Source organism: Lissotriton vulgaris, chromosome 11 (assembly GCF_964263255.1).
Source record: "Lissotriton vulgaris chromosome 11, aLisVul1.2, whole genome shotgun sequence".
NCBI lineage: Eukaryota > Metazoa > Chordata > Amphibia > Caudata > Salamandridae > Lissotriton > Lissotriton vulgaris.
The window spans coordinates 1,086,317,473-1,086,333,385 of NC_141699.1; the positions used below are offsets into that span (position 1 = coordinate 1,086,317,473).

Below are 15,913 nucleotides of genomic sequence, written 5' to 3' on the forward strand. Positions count from 1 at the left end.
CCTGCCTTTAAGGCCCCAGAGAATCTGCACACTTTGCCTTTAAGGCCTCCAGGAGAACTCTGTTCCCATCATGCCCCACAGGTGACAGTTAGGTCAGTTCTTTTTTCCGGCTTGTTCTGTGAGGAACCTGGAACTTGAGCTCTGCTCTTTTGAAGTATTTTCTGTCAGAAATTGGTTTTTCTTGCCTTTTCTTGACAAAATATATCTTTGGTGGTGGGTTGTTACCCTTTCCTGACTAAGCTGTTGGTGTTTTTTAGTCAGAATGCCACCTTTATTTTACAAATGTCCTTCCTGTGGGAAGAAGATGTCGAAAACTGACCCACACTCTGTTTGTGTGGTGTGTCTTCCAGCTTCTCATAAGGTGGAAGAATGTTATCACTGCCTCAATCTTTCAAATAGAACTTTAAAGGAAAGAGAGAAAATGAGGTTGCTGGGCCTTCTGGAGAGAGAAAACCGTGGTGAGAAGAGTTCTAAAGGCCTATTATCATCTGCCAGGCCTTCTTCTCAGCCCAAACGTCGAAGATCAGCGTCTCCTGAAGGTAGAACTAAGAAGCATCGACTCCAGGGAGCGTCACCGTCAAAAAAGGTGGGCTCGACGTCGAGAAGATCACCGTCGACGTCGAAGAGAGCTCCATCGACGTCGAGGACATCGCCGGTGAGGCAGTCGCCGTCGAGATCCTTGTCGACGTCGAGGCAATTGGTGTCGATTGCAGTGAGGACGACGTCGGGAGTGCAACGCTCGACGTCGAAGGATCGTATGAGGTCGACGTCGAGGGACAGGAGATGTCCGACGTCGAAGGATCGTGTGTCGACGTCGAAGGAAAAAGGTTCGCCGTCGAAGGAAAAAGGTTCGACGTCGAAGGATAAAGGGTCGACGTCGAAGGATAAAGGGTCGACGTCGAGGAAGAGTCATCGGTCGACGTCGAGAGGGAGACATACGTCGTCGAGGAAAAGATCGACGTCGAGAGAGATGACGTCGAGGGATTCGACGTCGAGACCTAAAAAGAGAAGGTCAAGGTCTCCATCGCGACGTAAGTCGACGTCGAAGCATGCTTCGGGCTCGAAGCATGGAGTGTCTAGGTCTCCCCCACCTGTGCATAGGTCGGAGTCGAGACTATCAAGACCAGCCTCTCGGACCTCAATTAGGTCTTTGTCGAGGTCAGAAATAAGTCCCGAACCTGGAGTGGAAGGTTCCCCGCATGATCAACAAGACCACGGATCTGCAGCGGGGCAAGGGATAGTGCACCAGGACTCTTCTGTGGTGGCTCATTCGGGCTCGTCCTCAGGGCAGGTGCCAGATGACAGACAGTTGGTGCCCAGACAGCGGACCCCGTCTGGTTCATTGGTCTCTGAACACAGTGCAGCGTCGAGAGCTTCAAAGTCCTCCGCAGAGCTGAATATTGTGCAGGTGTCACCTGAAGCTTCACCTGAGCATACAGAGCGGCCTATTAACTTGTCACCGAGGTGGTTGGAAAGTTTAAGGCACTGGAAGATGCGTCCGATAATGGGGGAGAGAACTCCAGTCCCTCGGAGGGAACTGCATAGAAGATCACGCTCAAGATCCTTAGTTAGAGAGAAATCTCGTTCAAGGGAGCGTAGGAGGCAACGATCGGCAACTCCTCAAAGAAGACGTAGAACTCCTACTCCATCTTCTACATCATCTTCGTCCTCGTCAAGATCTTCGTATAGGGACTATTCTCCGACTATATCTTCTACTCCTCCTTCCAGGGTGTCTCCAGTAGACGATCTAAGCACATTTAATGATGTGTTATGTCGTGGAGCGAGTAAATTCAGCATCAAAATGGCAGTTCCCCAGATAGCAACCTCAGTCATCTTCGAAACCTTACATCACAAGACGACTGGCAGGCCTCTCCTACCGTTAGTGCCCGGATTGATTGAACCAGCAATGAGGACATTTCTAACTCCGGCCACGGTGGGCTCAGGTCCTTCTAGGATTGCGAAAAAATACAAGGCTCCAGAGGAAGACCCAATGTTTTTGCGGTCTGACCCACCACCAGACTCCCTGATTGTAGCGGCAGTCAGAAAGGCGCATTCGGCAGCATCTACCTCTTCTGCTCCACCTGAAAAGGACAGTAAGAGTATGGATTCCCTGGGGCGAAGGATGTGCAATACCTCAGGATCGGTCATGCGAGTGGCCAGTGCGTCTGCTCTATTGGGCCGCTATGACCGTCTGCTCTGGGACTCAGTGGCTCGTTTTGCAGATAAACTCCCTAAAGAGGATCAGAAGGACTTCCTGGAAATAGTGGAGGAAGGTGGTTTGGTGGCTAACCAGAGCATTAGCGCGGCGGCTGATGCTGCGGACTTGTCGGCTCATGGCTATGCACATGGTGTTTGCGCAAGACGTACAGCCTGGCTTCGCCTTACGGGACTGAAGCCGGAGGCACAGAGGAAAATGGTCAATTTACCTTTTAATGGATCAACTCTGTTTGGATCCCATGCAGATGACGAGATGTCTAAGATGAAGGTGGAGTTGGACACTCTTAAGGCCGTGGGCCTTGAGAAGAAAAAAGAATTTAAACGTCGGGGTACTTTTCGTCCCTATGACAAGAGATCTTTTCAGCAAAGGAGTCAACAAACGAATTGGTCTTCGCAAAATCAAGGCCAGAATCAACAAAGATCGCAATTCCAGCAGAGGCGGCCTGGACGAGGCAGAGGCAATGGAAATAGGCAGCAGTCATCAGCTGCCAAGCAGCCTCAGAAACAATGAACGGATGCTTCCTCTACAACCGTGTCCCACTCCGGTTGGAGGAAGTATTGTGCGTTATCTGGACGAGTGGAAAAAGATCACGAAGGACAGATGGGTGTTGGATGTCGTTCAGAACGGGTACCTTTTGAGGTTCAAGAAGGCACCCACTGGCATGCGCCCTCTAAAGATGGTGCAGTGGAATATAAAGCGCTTGCAACAGGAGGCGAAGGTTCTCCTGAAGAAGAAGGCCATAGAACCAGTCCCTTTCCAGCAGAGAGGTCAAGGCCTGTACTCTCGATTCTTTCTTGTGCAGAAAAAAGGTCCAGTCACAGAGTTCAGACCCATTCTGGATTTGAGGCGACTGAACAAATTCATTCGGAAGGAGAGATTCCGAATGCTGGCTCTTCACCAGATCTTCCCTCAATTACACCAAGGGGATTGGATGTGCTCCATCGATCTAAAGGACGCGTATTTTCATATTCAGGTATCCAGAAAACATCGCAAATTTCTCAGGTTTCAAGTGGCGGCTCGTCATTATCAGTACGCAGTGCTCCCTTTTGGCCTGAGATCAGCCCCCAGAACATTTTCAAAATGTATGGCTGTAGTGGCGGCTTGTCTTCGGAAGAGTCGGATATTCATATATCCGTACTTAGACGACTGGCTTCTGAAGAGTTCATCCCCATCGCTTCTAGAAGAACATCTTTCGATTTGTCTTCAGCTCATGTACAAGTTGGGTCTGCAAGTCAACTACAAGAAGTCGATAATGAATCCCACCCAGAAGATCCACTACCTGGGTGCTCAGCTGGATACAGAAGTAGAAAACGTGTGTCCTTCGGAGGAGAGGTGGTCATCCATCAGAGCGAAGTGTCTGCTTCTCCTTCAATCTGCACGTCCGACAGTTCGGCAAGTATCCTCTCTCCTGGGCTCAATGGCGTCGTGCATTTTCATCGTGCCAAACGCACGTTTGCAGATGCGTCCTCTACAACAGTGTCTGGAAGATCAATGGCAACAGAGGACGGGATGCTGGGAGGACCGGATTTATCTCCAACAGTCTGCAAAAGATTCCATCCGGTGGTGGATGAAGAAGGTACACGTGATGAAGGGAGTCCCTTTTCATCAGGACCCACCAAAGCAGACTCTGATAACAGATGCTTCTCTCCAAGGCTGGGGGGCGCATATGGGCCCTCTGCAGGTACAAGGGCAATGGTCAGACTTCGAGAAAGGATATCACATCAATCTTCTCGAGCTCAGAGCGGTCCATCTTGCTCTCAAGTCCCTGGCGCCATCGCTACAGACTCGGTCCCTCCTGGTACAAACGGACAATACAACTACAATGTATTACTTAAACAAACAGGGGGGTACCAGATCCAGGACTCTTTCCATAGAAGCCCAGACCATCTGGCATTGGTTACTGGCGCGAGACCTGTCCATAACAGCAATTCACCTGCCGGGGAGTCTCAACACACAAGCGGACGACCTCAGCAGAGACTTCGTCGAAGCGCACGACTGGGTTCTCAACGAAGACGTCGCGCACAGCATTTTCCAGGATTGGGGAACACCAGACATAGATCTGTTCGCAGACGCGGCAAACGCAAAATGCCCCGTCTTCGCGTCCAGGTTCTACCAGAAAGGGTCTCAAGGGAATGCCCTTTTGATAGACTGGTGTCAAAATTTGCTGTACGCCTTCCCACCGACACCGTTGATACCAGCAGTGATCAATCGGCTGTACAAGACTCACTCCAGAATGATACTGATTTGCCCAGAGTGGCCACGCCAGTGGTGGTTCCCAGATCTCCTCCAGTTGTCAATAACACCGCACAGGAGATTGCCGTGTCGCCCGGATCTTCTGTCCAAGCAGAAGGGGCAAGTGTTTCATCCCAATCTGCCCTCCCTGCGCTTGGCAGCATGGCTCCTGAAGTCATCCAGTACGGGCACTTACAGCTGAATCCGGAGTGTATGAACATCCTTAAGGAAGCAAAGCGGCCTTCTACGAGACAATCCTACGGATTTAAGTGGAAACGCTTTTACCTTTGGTGTCAGAGTAAGGGTCTGGACCCTATTCATGGTCAAGAGCAGGTGGTCTTGCCTTATCTTCTTTACCTTGCTGAATCTGGTTTGCAGTGTAATTCCATCAAAGTCCATCTTGCTGCAATAACTGCTTACAGAAAATCGCCAACACAGATATCTTTCTTTCGAATGCCTGTTGTGAAGGATTTTCTAGAGGGATTAAGGAAGGTTTATCCTCCAGTCAGGTCTCCGTCTCCACCTTGGGAGCTTAATGTGGTATTGACTAAATTAATGGGTCCCCCATTTGAGCCGATACATAAAGCTTCTTTGCAACACCTGACGTGGAAAGTAGCGTTCCTGGTGGCCATCACTTCTGCTCGTAGAGTGAGCGAAATCCAGGCTTTGTGTTGCAATGAACCATACACAGTTTTTCATGGAAACAGAGTGGTGCTCAGGACTCATCCTGCTTTCCTACCTAAGGTGGTGTCGGATTTTCATATTAACCAATCCATAACATTGCCTACTTTCTTTCCGAACCCTTCAAGTCCGGCAGAGCGGACTTTACATTCATTGGATCTAAAAAGGGTTTTGAAATTTTACTTAGATAAGACTAAGTCTTCGAGACAGACGGACCGTCTGTTTGTGAACTATGGTCCTACAAATACTGGGTTGGCAGCATCCAAGAGATCCATTTCTAGGTGGATAGTGTCATGCATCTTACTGGCTTATCAGCTAGCCCACAAGTCTTTACCAGGTAGACCTAGGGCTCATTCTACGAGGGGAAAAGCTTCTACTACAGCTCTCCTTAGAAATGTGGCTATGTCAGAGATATGTAAAGCAGCTACTTGGCGTTCAGTGCATACGTTTACACGCCATTACTGTTTAGATTCTGATGCTCAGACTGATGCACAAGTGGGACAAGCATCACTCAGAAATCTGTTTGCTACTACTAGTTAAACACTGTGATTTTAAAGTATGACTATGCTTTTATCTGTTCGCCCGCTTCTGTGGGTATGAGCTTGCTACTCTATTCAGTGCTTATGACTATTAATGAGTATCCCCTGGAAGAGAAGGATTAGTTACTTACCTGTAATCCTAGTTCTCTTCCAGGGGTATACTCATTAAAGTCATAAGCACCCTCCCGCCTCCCCGGGCGAGCAGTAGCATTAAGGTTTAAAGTTTTCAATATGTTTAAGTGCAGATTCCTGCTAAAGTTTACTGTACCGTACAAAAGAACTGACCTAACTGTCACCTGTGGGGCATGATGGGAACAGAGTTCTCCTGGAGGCCTTAAAGGCAAAGTGTGCAGATTCTCTGGGGCCTTAAAGGCAGGGTGCCAGTCTGATTTTCTGTACACAGACATTTTTTCATATGCAGCCCTTTTAGGCTAATAACTGTTTACTACAGGTTCTTTGATGAAAATAAAAGGTTTTTCATGGCTATGAAATGCATTTTAGGCTCATGCCTGTTTATTGCATTTATATACAGCATATTTTCATGCTTCAGAACGTGTAAGGTTTGGTTTGATTAGCCTATGTGTTAAGGTTAGGCTGCATATGTTGGTTATTATACATGTATATGTGTATAATTACTTAGTACTTTGTACTTTTGGTTATATTTACACATATATATGTATTTTGTTTATGTGTTCCGGGTCCCCGCTCATGGGCGGAGATAATTCAGTGCTTATGACTTTAATGAGTATACCCCTGGAAGAGAACTAGGATTACAGGTAAGTAACTAATCCTTTTGCCCGCTAATAATCAATATATTAATTCGAAGGCTTTGAAGACGTGTTGCCTCTGTGATTAAAAGGATGAATTTATCATTTGTCAGTATGCTGAAAAATATTTGAAGCCTGGATTCATTATTGCTAATTGCAGGACCATTAGGGAAGCCATTATGTACTGTTTTTCTACAAATGAAAGGCAATTCATTGGGAAACTTGCGTACATTTTTAGATCTTCCATACCACCACCTTTTGAAAATGTAAACAGGAAAAATATTTTATGAATGTTTTAACACATCTAGCATTAGTTTAATTCTTTACGTATCGCAGCTCATGTTCTTAATTATTGTAATGGACACTTTAATATTTCAATACAATAAAAAATGACTTGCAGTGGAAAAAATAAGCAATAAAACACATACTAACTATATGAAACTAAACGTGTGAGCAGACAATCAACCGTGGAAGAGGCACATTGGAACAATACCATAATGCAGCTGGAGTCAAAAGCGGTAGATCAAGACATTAAGGGCTAGATGTATGACAGTGGAAATAGCGTGTCGCAAATTGCGAAATTTTTGTGACTCGCAATTTGCGAGGCACTATTTCCAATGTACAACAGTGTATGTATTTTACACTGTTAGCGATTCCCTATGGGGTTGCAAATTGAGAAGCTCATGAATATTAATGAGCCTCTCGCAATTTGCGACCCCATTGAGAATGGCAGTCCCTCCCAGGTATGGTGGCCTGCTGGGCTCAGCGGACCACCATGTCTGGGACTGCTTTTAAATTAAGCAGTTTTCTTTTTAATGCAGTCCGTTTTTATTAAAGGAAAACTGGATGCATTTTAAGAAAACATTGAAGCGTTTTTGTTACATTTTTTAAAGGCAGGCCTGCCCTTAAAAAATATTTTCCCCTGCATTTGCAAAGGGAAAGTGCATTACAACCCTCTTGAAGAGGGTGGTAATTTGTGAGTGTTTTGCACCCACAATTGGGGACACAAAACATTCTTACATAGGGTTGCGCTCGCTATCAGGAAAGGAATGCCCCTTCCTAATGGCGATTTGCAAAACCCTATTTTGCGAGTCGCAAAAAATTGCGACTCGCACACTAGGGTTTGTACATTACCCATGCTGTTTTTGCATGCACAAATAGATTCACAAACATGTTTGCGCATGCAAAAATGGTCGTACATCTGGGCCTAAAACACTTGTCAGGAGTGTGCAGCAAAGACTTTTCTCTAGAGAATATAAAATATATGCACTAAACCAGTGAACTGACATAATAGCTCAAGAAAATTGACAAGAATGAAGGTTGCATCAAATCTGCGGTACAAAGAATCTTTGATGCTGAGGATGAACATCAAACTATAAAGAAGAAATGGTTACAGATGGACAAAGTTCTGGCCTCATACAGGCAAAAAATAAGGACTTGGAGGCCAGCTCAAGAGGCAATTACTTTACCATCATTTTCATCCCTGAGTCTCAGGACTTCGGCAAATTAGAGACCTTTGTGGAAAACATGCAAAACTCCCTATTTGAGGCAGATAAGTTCTCCAAGCTATCTTTGAGAGAGCATAAAGATCACTGGCCACTTAGCCTCCACCGGGCACACCTGCAAAATTGATAACAGCAAGACTCCTAAATGATAGAGATGGGGATGCTGCCCTTACACTTGCAAGAGAGGAAAAAGATCTAAACTATCAAGGCATCATTGTTTCTATTTACTCCTATTTTACAATTGCGATGCAGGAAGCATGGCGTGCCTACACAGGGGTAAAAAAAGAAGCTAAAGCAGTTGAAAATCCATTGTGCCCTGCTATATACAACTCACCTGCACATTACTTACAGGGGGAAAATGTAACTCTTTGCTAGTCCACACTAAGCACTGCAGTTCCAAAAAAGCTACAATGTATGAAATTGAGATAAAATCTCCAAATCCAATGAGCTAACTGAGTGGGAGGTTACCTATAGGTTACCTATATATCGCATATCACCCGCACTCAAAGAGCTAAAATGGCTCCCAGTCGAAATGTGTGCCAACTTCAGAACTGATTGCCTCACACACAAAGCCCTGCACACAGGGAAACCCGCCTACTTGGCCTCCAAACTGAAGAAGGCCGGCCAGACAAGGACCCTCAAGAGCTCCAATACGGTATGCAACGTTTACAACGCAAGCGTTACAACGCCGTACCATTACCACGCGGTCATAACAACGAAAGTTGTTACAACAAATTGCGCTGGGGGGCGCTCAAGGATAGTAAATCATTTAATTTACTATCCCAACACCTTCCCTACTATCCACGGGGACTGGTGTTGGAATAGTAAATTAAATTTTTTTAATTTGCGCCCCCCCCAACGCAAGTCGTTGTAACGACTTGCGTTGTTACAACCGCGTTGTAATGGAACGCGTTGTAAAAGTGTGCGTGGTAATAACGTACATCCCTCCAATACGCTTTTCATCCCGCCGAAAACCCCTAAACAAAAAACCGCAGCCCGCTCCTTTTCTGGAAGTGAGCCCAAAATCTGGAATTCCATCCCAGTCCACATCACAACTACCCCATCCTTCACAAAATGTAAAATGCAGCTCAAAGACATCTTTCTCAATCGTTCGCTTCCGTATGGTTCGCTGCTACCGGAGCTCACTAGCTGGAGCCTGGCAGCAGCCCGATTCTCTGACATCAAGAAATCTACCTCCACCAAGCAACCGGGCACCTCCTCGCCCCCATCCCTAAAAGAGGTTGGCTTGAGCCAACATGCACCATGCTAGTACTTCATCAGACCTCCTTGACTTAATGCTGTACAGCGCGCCCAAACCTCTGTAGCGCCATGAACCACTATGTAGACTACCCTGTTACTGTAGGTTTTTCCTTGATACTACTGCATTACTGTGTGAGTTCCTGTCACGTATGTTGTAAAGCGCTCCAATACCCTCGGGTTTGGCCAGCGCTAGATAAAACTCTTAAAATAAATTATAGAAAATATAGAAGGGTGCTCATTTTTGGTAATTGGGAAATGCTCAAGAAATACGCCAGCAAGCGTAATTGAAAAGCCCTCAGCAACTAACAGCATCACTTAGGGGCTAAGCAAAGATGACACCCCTAAGCCCAACACTGCAGACATCATAGGGGAACTTGAAAATTGTTATAGAATGCTACACTGATTGTGATGGCCATCTGAGTCCGAAAACATAAATTCATACTTCGAGAACATGGCCATAGCCTGGTTGGGAGAGAGATAAAATTAATTTCTTTTAGAGGCAAGCTACTGTCTCCTTGAACAAAGCAATACTTATCACATTACTGAAACCGGAAAAGGCCACAGAGAATTGTGATTCTTATAGAACCTTGCCTTACAGAAAGTAATTGCTAATCAGCTCCTACCAATGCTCCAGAAATTGGTCCTGGCTGAGCAAGCGCAATTTGTTCCAGGGAGATCAACCCTATTCGCTGTTCTCTATCAAATAAAATCTAAAACAAATATGGCTGCTATTTTTCTAGATACCACCAAGGCATTCAGTTCACCTGGCTGGAAATATTTATTTACCATACTAAATCAGAAGGGAATCCCGGTTGTGAACTGGATCAGCCTCCTATGTACCTTCCCTACTACCAGGATCTTTTTTTTTTTTTTTTTTTGAATTTTTGAAAACCTTTATTTGTGTAGATGGTTGCATACAAATACGGGTCTACCACCCAGAGGCCGGACACAGAACAAACTGGAAAGCACCAACATCAACAAAAATTACGGAGTGGTTACCCAATACTACACAATGCTGCGAGTCCGCAATGCTAACTGAATGGAACCACTCAGCACAGGATCAGAGAAGGTTAATTTTTATATTAAGAGATTAAAGGATCGGTTGTATAAAAGGCATCCTGGCGCACATGGCGGGGAACAAAACCAACAACATTTCAATAGGGAATCCGTAAGTCTGTCATCAGAAAAGTCCAAAGCGTGCAGGCCATAGATGCCCTTGCAAGTGTTCTTCAGTAGTGTCCACCCGTAACCTCATGTGTCCAAGCACAAACAAAACATCACTCTCATCACAGTAAAAACCATCAGAGAGACGGATAAAATGGCAATCACTATACAACCCAACCCAAAAAATAAAAGAAATCAAAGGGAACTAGAAGAAAGGAAAAGGGGGACTCGAAGTTACTGTACCCGCCCCACGGCGATACTGGCCATCAACAATCCAGACAGCAAACATTCTTAGGGGCGGGGCGGTTAGGTCAGGATAAGCAGAACCTGAAAGTACCTTATTATGTAGGAATACCCAATCCCCCCCCCCCCAGTCACTCACCCCGCGGGAATCACGCACAGACATGGAGACCCAAGAAAAGGACACAAAAGAGCCATAGAAACAAATAACTATCTAATAGACCCACTCCCACCCACCCCAACCTGCACCCCTGCAGAAGGCTATGGCCTACCCCCCCGGCAGCGTGCCTGTCGCCCTAAACATGAACCCGAAATATAGAATAAGATAATATAGGGAAAAAGGAAGAGGACAGATAAAAAGGGAAAAAGGGGAAACCAGGGGGGAGGATACCATGTAACAGGGCGCACGGCCCCCACCCCCGCCCATACAAACAATTAGTGCAGCCCAAAACGAAACTAGCAAGTTTTCAGGTAGCCATACATGTTAAGGATTCGACAAATTATCACAATTTGAGGCAGTCCAGAACTCCGTGCTCCGAGCAGCAGTCCTCCAGATTAAGAACCAGGCTCACCCCAGTGCTTTCTTAGCTATCGCCACAATGTATTTCGAAGTAGCGGGCATAAAACAAAGTGGTGATAAAGGGCCGTGGAACAGCCGCTGAATAGCCATTGGAAGCAACCCATGAGATCTCATCCACCGATGATAATACAAAAATTGTACACGGCAGTCATGTACACCCGTGTCAAAGATCTCCAGCAACTCTTTCCGCCTGCAGACCAAGACATCGCTTCCCCCACCAAAATGCGGGGAACAAACAGCAACCACCTCGGGCACATCCGCGTCTCTGAGGGACGGCCTGGGAGTAATGGCGGGCACCACAGTGTCTTGCAAACAGGATTCTCGGGCCAAGGTCACTTGCCAATTCTGCAGCGCTCGTAGGACGTCGCCAATCGTGGGTTCGTGCCCTCCAGTGCAGGCCCCAGGACAGAGCAGAGGTACGGCATCGACATCCAGGGGCGTTCCACGGCATACGGCCTCAGCCGCCATTTTGAGCGTTCAGCCCCGTCCCTTCGGAACAAACTCCTGGGGTGGGCTCACAGGCAGGGCCCCCGCGGGATCCCCCTCAAACACCAAAACAGCACCCTCGATGCAGAAATGAGAACCATCAAAAGAGGAGGGATCCGCTGGCGCCACCGCTCCGCTGGAGCAACTCTCCGCCACCGAGCGATGGGTTTCGGAATGGCCGGGCAAGGCAACAAAGGGGGGACACTAACACGGCGCCCCCCACACACAACTTGCCGCACCTCACCTCTGGAACACCGGACGGTAGTCCCAGGCGCGTTCAGTTGCCTCCGGCCTTTTCGCACAGCGGCTTCTTCCGGCCGGCCTCCATCCTCCACCCGTGGCCACCACCGGCAACGTCTCGCCGGCCACTCGCTGAAGGCAAGGCCCCGGTCTCCACCCCACGGAGACCGCACTTCCCGAGAGGACGCTGCTGCGGAACCACCGAACGCCGGATCCACCAGGGCGGGTGGTAAGTGTCAGCAGACCTTCATCTGTAAAATGCTATCGTTTCTGGGCAGGATGGGCGGCAGGATAGACGAGTTTGGGCAGGGAGGCCGGTGGAGCCGAGCTACGGTGCGGCCATCACGATGTCGAGCTTGGCTCCTCCCTACCAGGATCTTTATTAATGGTCAAACTACCCAAGCAATTGTAAATGCGTAGGCACAAGGTAAGGCTGCTCTCTCACCAATCCTATTTGCACTGCTGGCATCCCCAAAACGGCTATTACCCCCAAGTTCTCATACTGTTTTGCCAATATTCCGATCCGCTGACTAGACACTACTGACCAAGCTGATGTGGGCAGGCAATCCACCCAGACTATCCTGGAACACACTAAGCTGTACCGGATGGAAGGCTTTGCAGTCCCAGACATGAAACCATAGTGTGTGCACACAAGTGCAGTTTGCTTACTTCTCGTTTCACCCCCAACGTTGTATGGCTCGCTAGCGGTTGATATGGCTGTTGTGCACCCCGCACTTCCTGCATCTGCACATAGTATGCCTATCCATCCTAAAACAAATGAAATCAGTACAGCACGGTGCACTATTGGAAAACACTCAGAAATAAGGTGGGAATGGAGATTGTGCACTGAAATATATCCCCACTTGTTCACAGCCAGATCTTTACTATGAATGAGTGACGATAAGGCAGTCAAACAACAAATATGTGGCAAGATCTTTATGATGAAGGTAACTTCATCAGTGTCCAGACAAAATATTGAGTCCAAAATATCATGTGGACTATATATTTTGCCAAGAATATCGAGGACAACAATGTGAACGTAAGTTTCTAAAGGTAAGCCAAATTTTACTCTACCTTACTCCAAATATATGCACATTGACGATATATCGTCAAGGTACGTAGATTTAGAGGTAGCAACCGTAAATCCATGCTCACCTATTTGCACTTACCTTCTCAAAATTTTGACCCTTCATATTTCTGACACGATATTCTGTTTGCACAATATCTTTGTCCTCGATATTGTGTCATTGATCCACCTTCATCACAACCAACAAAATTAAGTTAAATGTTGCCTTGACCTTTATTAGATGTATATCTGTACCACCGGCACAGGCGAGAGAGCAACCAAGGAACTCCAGACTTCCTCTAGAACCACCCAAGTTTCAAACCACTTTTAGTAATTGCCAGTAAGAACCCCAGCGACTAGTAACAATATTGTACTGAGAGAGGCAGAGAGTCAGCCCAAATACTACACCGCAAACCAGAAACAAATGGGACAAAGACCTAGACATCCTGTTACAGATGAAATATGGGGAATATGGTTACTCTCAAACAGGGAAGTTACTAGCAAGCAGTAGGCTCAACGTAATTCGCTGTAGACACTTCCACAGAACATACCACACACCCCTGCATAATTAGGGCTTCAGACAAGATTTAAGACGTAACTAATGCAGAACAACAGATGCATACTTTATGAATGTTAAACAACAAGAGAAATGCCAATACTGATCTCCAATCATCCAATAACAACAAGATCACACAAACCAATTGCTATGATGCACAAACTGAATTGTTCATTTATTTTGTCTTCATTTTGTATTTTTTAAATAAAGCTTCTTTGAATGTTTTTTTGAAAATTTGATACATTTAAAAAACATTATTTTCTTATTATTCAATTCACACAGGAATCACAACAGTGACATTAATGTGAATAACGTACAAATCCCATCATATAATACATATACAACATAAAACTAAAACAACATATAAGCAGGTTTTTTGGGTCAGGTTCTGTATAATGTCGAAACTTCAATATTGTCATAGTACCCCTGACTGCTATCTCACTGGAAAATATTTGTATAAGTATTAGCAAATTACTTTATGCATGTAGCATGGGATTGTCCCTGAGTGCAGGTCAAAATATATCTGGTCACCAATTCTACAGTACCTGTTGCAGTCTGAGGAGGAACTAGCCCATAAGGAGTAATGAAATATATATGTATCACTCAAGTGTTAAAGAGACTTACACCAGAATGTAACATTCTGTACAGGGCGATATTGTGTTGGTCTTTTAGGAAATGTCAGCTATTATGCAAATATTTGCATGTGTTTGTTGATGTAAAAAATAAAAGCATAAATAAAAATTAAATAAATCCCTCTAATAAAATATTCCTTAAAAGGGGCCATCCAGTGAAGTGAAAAACAGCTATTTACTTTACCCAGTCCAGCATCTCTATCACCAATAAATATGTATTCTAGAATGTCGCCTTGCTTGGCAGCACCTGTTGGGGTGTGAAATGTCCTGTGACATGCTATTTAAAATGCTTTAGAGGTTTTCTGTGATTGATTTTTCTTGTCAACATGTTTCTAACTACAGTACTTTGTGCATCAAATATCAATATTCTATTTCTTTATCAGTTTGCTACATAATGGGCGCAAGCATCAATAGTTGTACTCACGTCCATCTCAAAGCTGCAATCACAGAGTACTGTTTCTTACCTTTTTTTAATTTAAAGATTATTTATATTGGTATATTTGAATGTTCCTTTATTCACAAACTCACCTTGTATTTCTGGATATTTTACCACATAAAGCAGAGCCCACAGGAGTGTTACAGAAGCTGTGTCTGAGCCTCCATAGAACAAGTCCAACACAACTTGAGCCAGGTTGGCCTCATCAAATGTCGAGCTTGGATCATTTTTGGCCTGCAGAGGAAAGAGATTTACTCAATAAGTTGCTAGTTCAAAGTCACATAGAGCACCAGCATTGCCAAACAGCAATCTACTGTCTTACTGGTTGTGTGTGACATCCACAACCAGGACTTCACACTGCATAATACCCTGGCATCAGGCTGGCACACTTACTTCAGCGCCGGTAACAGCGACTCCCTCCAAGCAGTACCAGAGGGACCTGAACTGCTACCGACAGAGGTACTCAATGAGGAACCATCTATGTAGGTTGCTGCAGCAGTGCATAGAGTTAGTGCGCCAGAGTCAGGAATTAACAAATGGATTCCAGGCTCCTGTAAATCCATTTACAGGAGCGGATACACGCACCACATGTGCAGAGCTCTCCGCAGCTGTTAATCCCACTCAAGGGATGGAAAGGGGGCTTTCAAAAGGGTGGTTTCTTTGTTTTTGGGAATTCCACAAAGATGTACATTTGTGGGCATTTCCAATGTCCATCCCACCCCCCAATGCACCCTGGAAAGGGCCATAAATCTACTACAGCCTAGGGTCGGCGTAAATCCCAGGCTAGGGAGCAAAGAAGAACATATCGCCCCCACATTAATACTGGGGGTGGAGGAAGGAATTTCTCTAATATGATTGGTAGATGTAGAACATGACAGGGAGATACCTACGTTGAAAGGAGGTTGCATAACATGATAAGGAGATGTATGATATACTAAGGAGATGTTAAGATGAGAGGAACATGAGTGATATCATAAGGGGAGGCATAAGACGATAAGGGAGATGCATAACATTATAGGAACCTGTCTAGCAGGGCGTGGAGATGTAGTAGGTGATAGGTGAATGCATACTACAATAAAAAGACACACATAAAATGTTGTCAATTATTACTAGCAGTGGACATCTGTTGTAATATTGGTTTCCTCCCTCAGTTCAGCTAGATGCTACCTGTCTGCTGTGGGTTTGTAAGATGCTTGATGTAAAAGAAATGTAATTCCTCATTTTGATTCCAGTTTTGAATTCAGGTTTTGAATATGATTTACATTGGCATAGCAATCTCTTCCGATAGGAGTACATTTCAGGGCTCTAAAA

At 45.6% G+C, this 15,913-nt stretch overlaps 1 protein-coding gene across 1 annotated transcript in view; it reads right to left on the reverse strand.

The window, feature by feature from the left end:
* The window catches only part of LOC147684185 (cytochrome P450 2J5-like), a 315,668-nt gene that overhangs the window by 128,816 nt on the left and 170,939 nt on the right, over positions 1-15,913 (reverse strand). The window contains exon 6 of the mRNA XM_086944598.1: positions 14,695-14,836. Coding sequence (XP_086800724.1) covers positions 14,695-14,836 — 142 coding nt within the window. The remainder of the gene's footprint in view (positions 1-14,694; positions 14,837-15,913) is intronic.